Below are 10,932 nucleotides of genomic sequence, written 5' to 3'. Positions count from 1 at the left end.
GTCCTCATTTGGGCCATAAGTTTATGCAAAAACATAGCTAGCTCCTCTCACCTTGACAAGTTAACTACCATATTAAATTGTTCGTGGTTTTAGGCCCCATACATTTCCCCAAACAAATAATAGTAATAATTAATAAAATTTAGAAGAAGGAAAGAAGTAATCAATCATAGTTTATGTAATCAGAGCATTTATTTGTAAAACAAAACTTGGAAATGGACTCATTTTAGCTAAAATAATGCTTTAACTACAATAATAGTATTACACACCAATGAATTATACAAGAAAGAGCTGCAATAATAATATTATTAATATTAAATTATATACTATAATATATATTTATATATATACATGCATACCAAGCCTAACTAAGCTGAGTTCATCACAATACTAAACACTCACCTCTTCTCTCTTACGTAACAGGATATTCATAATTTCAAGCACCAGGTCTCTTGGAACTTCAACTACACACAAACACTCTAACCAGCTCAAGCAAAAGATTATTAATGACAACAATGGCAGCCCCAGAAACTCAAGGAAAGAGAAGGGTACTAACATAATCAACACATCATCGGAACACAGCCCGCCAATTGGAAATATATTCCCAGTAAGTGATTGAATGATGGATTATGAACAACCTAATAGAACTCGCGATCAGGAAAGATTAAAGGAGCCAAGAGAGACCATAGGTAGAGTCCGGCAGTAACCCATTCTGTACAGATTCGAACCCATACTGTTGTCCAGCCAACATCTATGAGGTCTGAGCTGTCAGATGTGTTGGTCCAGCCTGAAAGAAGCATTGCAGCATACATGCTAGCCAGAGCAAATATCAGGTGGAAAAATGTATAGGAATAACTAACAGGCCGTGCTTCTTTTTCATTCTTTTCTTTTCCTTCTTCCACATCTTCACCTTCAAGAAGAGATTTCTTGGCACCTATGCAACGGCATTTGATTATTTGCGAACAATGTTATGTTTAATAACTGAGCAATGTGAGGTTAGACTCACAGAGATCAGTTTACAAGATGGTATTAGAAATTGTGGCGGGACAGGGTCAAACTGTCATGAAACTTTGTATGATTCTAGTAAAATCACTAAGCAATATTTGAAGGGAATAGTATTTGCAAGTGAGATCTCAATTAGTTTTATGTACCTGACTTGGGAGAAGATGGAGGTGATAAAAATGTTGTTGAAGATCCCGCACGAAGTGCAGAATATAAAACTGAGAGAACAGTTGTGAGCATCCCAAGAATAAGTGTACTTGCAGTGACTGCTTTGGATTTGTTCAGACCATTGCATTCATAGTCATGGGGTTCACTGGAAAGCCCCGTGTAGCAAACATAAGCACAATATACAGAGATCACAGAGGCAGGCAAGAGGCTGCCACTCACCTGTTTCAAGACAACCATCAAGCAAGTAAAGAAAAAAAAAGTCACAGAGCTCATTTGAAAGAAGAAAAGGAAAAAAAAAGTAAGGCACATTTCTAACACAGGCCTTCTAAATGCAACGTTTTCTAGACAATAATTACAACAACCAAGCACATCCAGTACGCAAGTAACAGGCTACTCAGCTATATTTAATGCTTATGGAACAAACATAAACTATAAAAAGGGTTTACCTAACAATTTTCTGTGAGTACTTCGAGTGCATACAAGATGCTCATTTCAAACAAAATAATGCAACTTCGCATGCACTTATTAACTTTCTTTTTAACTAATGCTAATGATTTAAAAATGTAGCCATTTGATATAATAAATTGTTTTCTCTCATACCATTTAGCAAGTATTTATTCCAAAACATTTCCTCAGGGAAAACACCAAAAAGATAATAACCTAATATAACTCAGCAGATATTGAGCTTATATGACAAGAAATATGGTCTAGTGATAATAGAAAACGTATTTAGAACATTCCAATGCATAAAATGCTTGACATTGCATATTAAGTATGGTAGAAGTTGTCCCACTTACTGCTGGGTGTAATGCAATGATAGCAAATACAAATGCAAGAATCATGGTCATGACAATGAAGAAAATGTTCAGGCCACAGTCTTGACCAGAGGGGTTGAACCAAATGAATAGAATTCCTGAGAAGGCAAATGCTGCAGTGTAGCATACAGCAGATACAACCAGTAAAGCAACGTACCTAACAAATATCAGTTACATGGTTAGAAATCAAATGAAGGCACTAGGAAAGGAAATGATAGTGAATAATGAGTGCTTGGAAAAACCATTTTTGTTCATCTTTCTCAACCCAAGCATCATTCCATGAGTGAGTGAAGTCTAGCAGGATAAGGACTTGAACAAGTAAAAATGCACCTGCTCCAAATATTGACAAAGTTCCTGCAAGCATAGAAAACATGAAAGGCATTAAATCTAATGAGCGAAAATACAATGTGAAAGTATTAGAGGCCAAATAAAGATTTCCAGCCATGAGAACCAACTAGCTACTGATGAAAACAAGACAGGCCAAGCTACTCATTCCATAAAAAAAAAGTACAACCATAGCTAAAAGTATATTTGCATTCATGTCTGAGTCACAAGTTGTTCAATGTATAAAAGTCATGCAAATAAGGATTGTAAAAGGTAACCTCACAATCCTTTACATAAATTCTCACAGGAAAGTACGAACAGGCTACTCTTCACAGATATTTACGCTGCTGACAAATCCATATAAAATTCTCATTGTAAGATATTGCTAAGAATAAAAGTCCAAACGCATGCTAAGAAATTTTCACTAGACCAGGTTAAAGTATCACAATAAAAGGCAAATATTGCCTTGAAACTAAATTAACTCTATTATGTAATGAAATAACTAACCGTAAAATGAGATAATGGCATTTGGAATGAAAAATGCAAGAACGACAAGAATAAGCCATATCACCATCTTTGCAATCCATCCACCATGATGCCATGAATCACGTCTGTCATTTTGGTCCTTGACACCAATCATTATAAGAGCAAATATTCCAAAAAACAAGAAATTCCCCAAGCTCAAACGAAGAACTGCCTGTATCTGATACCATTCCTTCGGGTGAGCCTCGGAATGGCTTATCCCTGTACACAAACAAATTGAAGAGGAGAATGAATTCTCCATATTCAGAATTTCTAACTGAATTTCCAAAAAATTAGAAAAGTAACAACACAAGACATCAGAACAATTAGATTCATTTTACCCAGTGCCGAAAATTCAAAATTAATCCAACAGACTAACAATTAAGGCACTCTGTAAGCAAAAAGTTAACTAAATTATAACCAAACCGAGCATAACATCAAAGAAGCAAAAAAAGACATAGCTGAAGATGAATTTATCAAAATAAGCTCAATTCAATCAACATTTTAAGATCACAACAACAACAAATTGTCGTGAATTAATTTTTAAAAAAAAAACAGAAATTTGTCCACGAGAGGTGCCTATATATCAAAATTAGCTACAAGAATCAACATTTTCAGATACCCAGATGAAAAGACTAGCTGAAAAAAGAATGTGGTAGGTAGAGGAATTAAAACTGAAAATACATCCACAAGCGAATTTCTCCCAGAAGAAGAACCCATACATAAAAATTAGCTGAAAATAATAAATATTTTCAAATACCGAGATAACAAAATGAAGTAGAAACTCAAACTCACAAGGGAATTTCTCCAAGAGAGGAGCACCAACTTCCCTGAGAATCCATGAAACGACGAGGGATGCACCGAAAAGACCACAGTAAGCGAATCTGGCTGACTTATTAGTTATGCCAGAGGCCACCGACGTACATAGACCGCACGATGCAGTGGCACAGCAAGTAATCAAGCACGACATCTCTGATATTTCTCTCTCGAAATTTCTGAGCTACGAGGAGACGAGGAGGTACGTTCAGACTGGTTGGTAATGTTTTGGAGTAATTCAATTTGGTATAATTTGATTTGTTCAACCACTAGTCGTTTGGATCAACCGGTTAAATCCAGGCCCACCATAATTCTCTACTGGGCTGAATTGGAAAATGAACAAGACTAGCATGCTGGGTCCAAAATATTTATTATTTGGGTCTTTTTCATAATTACCCATTTTTAAACCTACTTAACTAGATATATCCACCATCAATATCTTAACTAAATATACCCACTTTTAAGCTGTGATTCCTATATTACCCTTACTCATACCGGTTTTATAGTTATAGCTTCCTCTTCGATCGAACGATTTCTCCTTCTCCCATAGATATTCCACCACCAGCGATTTCCTCTTCACTGCACTGTTGTTCATCAAATTTCCTCTTCTGTTCCTCTGCCACAGCCACTCAAATCTGCTTGGTGAGTTCTTCCTCCTTGCTTGAGACTAAATTTCTCTCTTCCTCCTTTCACAATTTTTATTTTTTTAAAATTTTTTTGGACAGTACAATCATACATATAAATTAACATTCATGAGTGTATAAAAATTTAGTGAAGTTAAATGAAATTGAATATTCCATATTATACATAAGTTAAAATGCCTTCCAAGTGTTTGTTAAAATTACTCAATAAAACAGTGACTATGATATTGCAAAAAATCTGCCATTGTAATCATTATCATTATCATGGATAGTTTTTCTTCATTTTCACAAATTTATAGTGCTAGGAGTTTGTTGATAAAATGCCTCTATGTAAACTATAAATTTTTGGTATAAAAAAGAGTTTGTTGATCTTTGTTTATATGATTTTTGGATTTATATGTTTTTATTTTAATGCTACATTTGGCTCTTTGATTTGGAATTAAATATACTGGAATAAATTCTTAAACTTGTTTGATGTTTGACATGTGTGCTGGCCATTTCTGGGATCATTATTGTTGTACCTATTTGTCCAAAATTGTTGGTTTAATTGATTTTATATTTTCTGTAGGTTTGTACTTGATAGAGCAAGCCTTGATCTAAGAAAACAAACACCTGCTGCCACCTTGAACAAAGAATTAGATTTTATCCTGACATTAAAGTTGAAGGTATGTAGCTTGAACTCAATGAAAGCTTTCGTTGATTGGCATGAATATGTTAGATATTATACTAAGGTTCTGTTAAATTAATTTAGAGTTTGTTTTTATATAACTGTTTATCTAAATGAACAACTGGGTTTGGATAAAGCTGTTAAAAAATTGTTTTGGTGTATTAATGAAACTCTATAAATACAAAGCTCAGTAGCTCAATCCATTACTTTATCAGAGCTTTTATCAAACACTTTCTATTCTTTAAATGCTATTAGCCAAAAACATTAATCTTCTTCTTCAGCTTTCCGTTGATTCTTTTACTTTCTTGATTCTTCAATGCCTTCCGACATTTCTCACAGAAATGCTCCAGTGGTAGAATCTCCCGCCCCTCTAATGAAAACTCCTTTGTCTGGCTTCTCTGCCCTCACTGCTCAGCTATTGTAGAATACAGAAGGATTTGTTTGTCTTGACTAGCTTTGGCATATGTTATTGCACATTGTAGCTGAACAAGCAATCTAACCTTATCACCCAAAGTAAAGGGTTTTGAATTGGCAAGAATTATTTTATCTTCAACATTTCTCAATTTTGATTTTAGTATGTTTGTCTATGCAACAAGCAAGTCATTAAATTTTGCATTGCTCCTTTCCAGCTTGCTCAAATAATTTTCTTTAGCCTTCAATTCTTCCTTGGAACCTTCAAGCTTTGATTTTAGCCAAGTAGCTTAACTTTTCAAACTTAGCTGGGGTGTCTGCAATTTACCAAACAAATGCCATGAAACATTTGATCTAAGTCATTTAAGGCTTGCGGTTTAAATTTTAAAGCAAGTGGTTTAAATTTTAAGCATTGTGGTTTAAATTTAAAGCTTAGTGGATTAAATTTCAAACCTAGGGGTTTAAAGATACTTGGTTTATAATTTAAGGTTAAATGAATAAAAATTTATAAATTGTGATTTAAATATGATGTCATTTAAGCCTTGTGGTTCAGATTTATAAATAGTGGTTTAAGTTTTAAGACATTTGGTTTAAAATTATAAAATTTTTATATTAGATTCATACATTACATTATATAGATTAAAATAGAGTATGTTTATAATTTAAGCCTAAATGAATAAAACTTAAACCTTGTGGATTAAATTTTGATGCCATTTAAGTTTAGTTGTTCATATTTTAAGATATTTAAGACTTGCGGATTAAATTTTAAGGCAAGTAGTTTAAATTTTAAGTCTTGTGGTTTAAATGTAAAGCTTAATGGTTTAAATTTCAAAACTAAGGGTTTAAATATACTTGATTTATAATTTAAACTTTGGTGGAGATATCAGCCCTCTTGAAAGGCTGTGGTACGAGAGTTTGAGCCTCTCATATGCTCATTTGTAAATCTTTCATTGTTATTAATAAAGTTGTTCTTGAGAAATTTCATTATTGGATTTGGAAACTAAGATATAATTGTTATTACCTAAGAAAGATCTATCACATTACAAAAAATGTTATGCAAAGAATAACATCTATTTACTTTTGGAAGATCATGAACTATTTTTATTATATGTAATAAAAATGGTAACTGAAAACTATTATATGATTCTTTACAACTCTCTCGAAAGTGCATTCTTAATTCCTTTTATGGATATGTCATGAGTAAGTGAGTTTTAGCGATTTTCTTTGTTTCCCAACTACACAATATATATACTTTTTGCTATTCATTTTCTTGGTCTTATAGAAGTGCAAGATGGTACTTCATTGATTATGCAACATAGAGCATTAAGCTCTTCCTGACTCCAATCTGCAGAATACTTTGCATTCAGCAGCAGAAACTCATATTCTTTCAGCTCTTTATTAGGCAATCTGACCTTATCACCCCAAAGTAAAGGCTTTTAAATTGGCAAGAATTATTTTATCTTCAGCATCTCTCAAATTGGATTTTAGTTTGTTTGTCTATGTAACAAGCAAGTCATTAAATTTTGCATTGCTGCTTTCCAGCTTTGATCTCAGCCGAGTAGCTGAACTTTTTAAACTTACCTAGAGTGTCTGCAATTGACCCAACAGCTCTTTTGAAATTCCCACTGAAACCACAGCCATATTATCCACCACAAACAATTTTTCCCGAACATCTTCTGTTTCATCTCCCATGCAGTATACTTGTTCTTCTGATGAGACCAGCCTTTGCTTTAGCACTTCTTCAACTTGTCTTATTTCTGTCATTTTCTTTTTGAGATCCATTTCTCTTGCCAAAATTATTTCCAGCATCCTCAAAAATATGTCTTTGTTGTTCAGCACATTGAATCCTAATTTTAAGAACAATGTTGTAAATTATGAAAGTATTAGTTTAAATTTTTAGCCATTGAATGTTTGAGGTTTAAATTTTGTTGTAAAATAACATTATTATCTTCATCTTCACGATAAAACATCTTTTGCATTACTTTGATTCTTATTATTGAGTCACAAATATTATTGACACTTAGTTTTGCAAAAATTGTGTTTGCCTTGAGATGAGTGAAGTTAAGGCAAAAAGTATATTGAATTGATTTTTTTTTTTTTTAATTTCTATCCAAGATAAAGCAATAAGCTCTCATGGTTGTGTTATTTTTTATTGCAGGAAATGGATAAGATAATGTTATTTGTAGTTTTTAACAGAAGATGGAATGCAAACAACAAATACATTGATCATGAAGTGAAAATATTGATGGTGGAAAAGGATATCAAGTATGTGGAATTGGTAAACAAGATATACAAAGAGCTCAGATTGAATGAAAGATTGATTTCAACAAACTTGATTTTTGATGCAAATATGGATACAAGCAAAGGAATGAAGATAGAAAGTGATGAGAATTTACAAGTTTATCTAAACTTGAACAAGACTGTGGAAGAGTTGAAAAAATGTCCTCTCATCGTTGAAGTTGTACAGAGAAATCAAACCATTTCTTTGCCAAGAGAAGCTAGCATTCCATATGCTTTAGCAAGCAATGCAACAAGTCACAGTTTGACTCTCACAGACCCCAATATGAATACTGCAAGCACTAGCAAGATGAAGAGCGCCTCAACACAAGAATCCAACAAATTTACAGAACACGGGCAAGAAGCTCAATCACCTCTGCATGTGTTGCCGAATATGGAGATTGAAGACATAAGACTCAATTATGTTTTCAAGAATAAGACTGATCTAAAACATACACTTGCGAAAATAGCCATCAAGAAACACTTTCAGTACAGAATTCAAAAATCATGTTCAGAAGCATTTTGGACAAAATGCATAGATGAGAATTGTGGCTGGTATGTACGTGCAAGAAGCTCAAAAGTATCAGACTACTTTCGAGTTATCAAATACCATAAACACCACACATGCTCCTTAAATCACATAAATTTTGAAAATAGACAAGCAAGTGCAAAAGTCATCAGTAGTTACTTCAAAGAGAAGTTTCGTGACCCAGGATCAACCTATCGACCAAGGCAAATAATAAGAGACATGAGAGATGAACATGGGGTAGGTGTAACATACAATAAAGCCTGGAGAGCAAAAACACTTGCAGCTGATGATGTTAGAGAGTCAAATGAGGAAAGTTATGCATTGTTGCCTTCATATTTGTATATGCTACAGTTGGCCAACCCAGGAACTATCACAAGAGTATGTAAAGATGAAGAAAACAGGTATTAATAATATTTATAATTTGCATTCCTATATTAAAGGCTTTACTAATTACAATCCATATCTTACATCTCTAGGAATTGGTTGTTTTTTTATTTAAATTTTACAGGTTTAAATACGTGTTTATTGCTTTTGGGGCTTCATTAGATGGATGGAAGCAATGTAGACCAGTTATAGTGGTAGATGGAACATTTTTAAAGACGAAATGTGGAGGTACACTGTATGCAGCTTGTGTTAAAGATGGAAACAATCAAATTTTTCCGCTCGCCTTTGGAATTGGGGATTCAGAAAATGACAATGCATGGATATGGTTCTTTACAAGACTAAAAGAAGCAATAGGAGATCGAGAAAACTTGTGCATAGTATCTGACAGGCATAAAAGCATCAAAAATGCAGTTGAACAAGTGTATCCTGGTGTATATCATGGAGTTTGTCTTTATCATTTGAAGCAAAATCTAAGGACTAAGTTTAGGGGATTACATGTGCATGCCATATTTGAAACTGCTTCAAGAGCGTACTCAGCTCAAGAATATTATTCTGCCATGGCTAAATGACAGAAAATTAGCCCTGAAATGACCACTTATCTTTTGGAAGTAAAACCAAAAAAATGGGCTCGGCCATTCTTTCCAACGAAAAGGTATAACATTCTTACAAGTAACATTGCCGAATCTATAAATGCAGCAATTGTGCATGCGAGAGAATTGCCTATAACGTCGTTAATAGAAGCTATAAGAGAGATGCTTCAAAGATGGTTTTCAACAAGAAAAGAAGCAGCAATCAACCAATTTGTTGAGGTGAAAAAATGGGCAAATGATGAAATGGAGATCAAACTTGATGTGGCATTTCGAATGAAGGTATGTTATTAAAGTTACATTTATTTTCTTTTTGTTCGGATTTTAAATTTATTGTTTAATAATTGTATTGTTTCACAGGTAGATGCAATTGATGCAATGAAATCTAGTGTCACATATGGTGATCGAGTGTTTGTTGTCGACTTGGAACAACATATGTGCACATGTAATGAATTTCAACTAGAGGGAATTCCATGTGCACATGCTATTGCAACAATTGAAAGCAAGTACTTGGACAAGTACAAATTTTGCTCAAATTGGTATAAAAATTCTGTTTTGAAAGAGACATATGCAGGATCAATTAATCCTCTTCCAGATAAAGATGATTGGAGTGTCCCAGATGAAATTATAGGAGATAGCATGAAAGCTCCAAAATTCAAAGTAAAACAAGGACGTCCCAAGAAAAAAAGAATTCCATCAACAGGAAAATTTCCCAAGCATGTTCGAACAGTCAAGTGTGGAAATTGCGGAATATTGGGGCATAATAGAAAGAATTGTAAAAGCCAACCAATTCTAAAAAAGGATAACATTGAGTTGTGAATTGCATACATATCATGATCATTGAGATTGATTATTGTCCTTGAGTACAGTGCATTATGCATGAAAGCATGAACTGTTGTTATCTGTTGCAGTGTAAAGACTATAAAGATGCAATGTTATACATATTTGTTGCGTTGTGGACTTGTGGATAAGAATGTTTATACATTTATTAAAGTACATTTGTTTTTTATTATATTATTATCTATTTAATTTATGAAAAATAGGAATTGATATTAGTGAGAGATGAATTTGACAGAAAAAGGTTATAAAAGATGATAGATTATCATCTTTAAATTATGACAAATTTATCAGTTAATCTTATTTATTTAAGGCTTGCGGTTTAAATTTCTAGGCAAGGTGTTTAAATTTAAAACATAGGGGTTTAAATTTTAAGCTTAGGGGTTTAAATTTAAAACATAGTTGGTTAAATAGAGTTGGATTATAAATACAGCTTAATGGATAAAAATTTGATACCATTTAGCCTTGTGGTTCAAAATTTGATTCCATTTAGCCATGTGGTTCAAAATTTGAAGCCATTTGCATTGTGGTTTAAAGTTTTATGAAAGTGGTTTAAATTTAAAGCTTAGTGGTTTAAATTCTTAGGCAAGTGGTTTAAATTTAAAGCTTAACAGTTTAAATATAAAACTTTGTTGTTTAAAGATACTTGGATTATAAACCCTTTAGGCAAGTGCCATTTTCCCCGCCGCGGCGCACAGAACCTTTAGACATTAGAGCCGCGGCACTCAGAATGAAACAAAAAATAACAATTATTTGTCACTGGGCGCCGCGGCTCTAATTGATATGGGTCGCGGCGCACAGTCACACCTAAAAATAAAATATATAATTTTTTTTTTTTTTGCCACTAACAACTTCTGGTCTAAAATTTTTGACGAATAAAGAAGTTATGTTTAAATTTAAAAATAATTGGTTAAATAGAGTTTTATTATAAGTAGAGCTTAATAGATAAAAAATT

At 33.2% G+C, this 10,932-nt stretch overlaps 3 protein-coding genes across 3 annotated transcripts; 2 read left to right on the top strand and 1 right to left on the bottom strand.

Annotated features, from left to right (window-relative positions):
- Positions 1 to 273: 273 nt before the first annotated feature.
- LOC133819275 (uncharacterized) lies at positions 274 to 3,887 on the bottom strand. The gene is made up of 6 exons (XM_062252473.1): positions 3,624 to 3,887; positions 2,814 to 3,050; positions 2,225 to 2,336; positions 1,965 to 2,139; positions 1,149 to 1,386; positions 274 to 931 (listed from the first exon to the last, which is right to left on the bottom strand). Exons 1-6 carry the CDS (start codon positions 3,796 to 3,798, stop codon positions 636 to 638), a joined length of 1,233 nt encoding a protein of 410 aa, XP_062108457.1. The 5' UTR covers positions 3,799 to 3,887; the 3' UTR covers positions 274 to 635.
- Positions 3,888 to 7,524: 3,637 nt separating this feature from the next.
- Positions 7,525 to 9,122, top strand: LOC133815419 (uncharacterized). Its single transcript, XM_062248262.1, has 2 exons — positions 7,525 to 8,570; positions 8,678 to 9,122. Exons 1-2 carry the CDS (start codon positions 7,525 to 7,527, stop codon positions 9,120 to 9,122), a joined length of 1,491 nt encoding a protein of 496 aa, XP_062104246.1.
- An 18-nt stretch (positions 9,123 to 9,140) lies between these two features.
- Positions 9,141 to 10,111, top strand: LOC133815418 (uncharacterized). The gene is made up of 3 exons (XM_062248261.1): positions 9,141 to 9,422; positions 9,501 to 9,800; positions 10,052 to 10,111. The coding sequence occupies exons 1-3, from the start codon at positions 9,141 to 9,143 to the stop codon at positions 10,109 to 10,111; spliced, it is 642 nt and encodes a 213-aa protein (XP_062104245.1).
- The last annotated feature ends 821 nt before the right edge of the window (positions 10,112 to 10,932 follow it).

Source organism: Humulus lupulus, chromosome 2 (genome assembly GCF_963169125.1).
Source record: "Humulus lupulus chromosome 2, drHumLupu1.1, whole genome shotgun sequence".
Taxonomy (NCBI): Eukaryota; Viridiplantae; Streptophyta; class Magnoliopsida; order Rosales; family Cannabaceae; genus Humulus; species Humulus lupulus.
The sequence above is the reverse complement of the archived record's forward strand: the minus strand, read 5'-3'. Positions and strand labels throughout refer to the sequence as shown.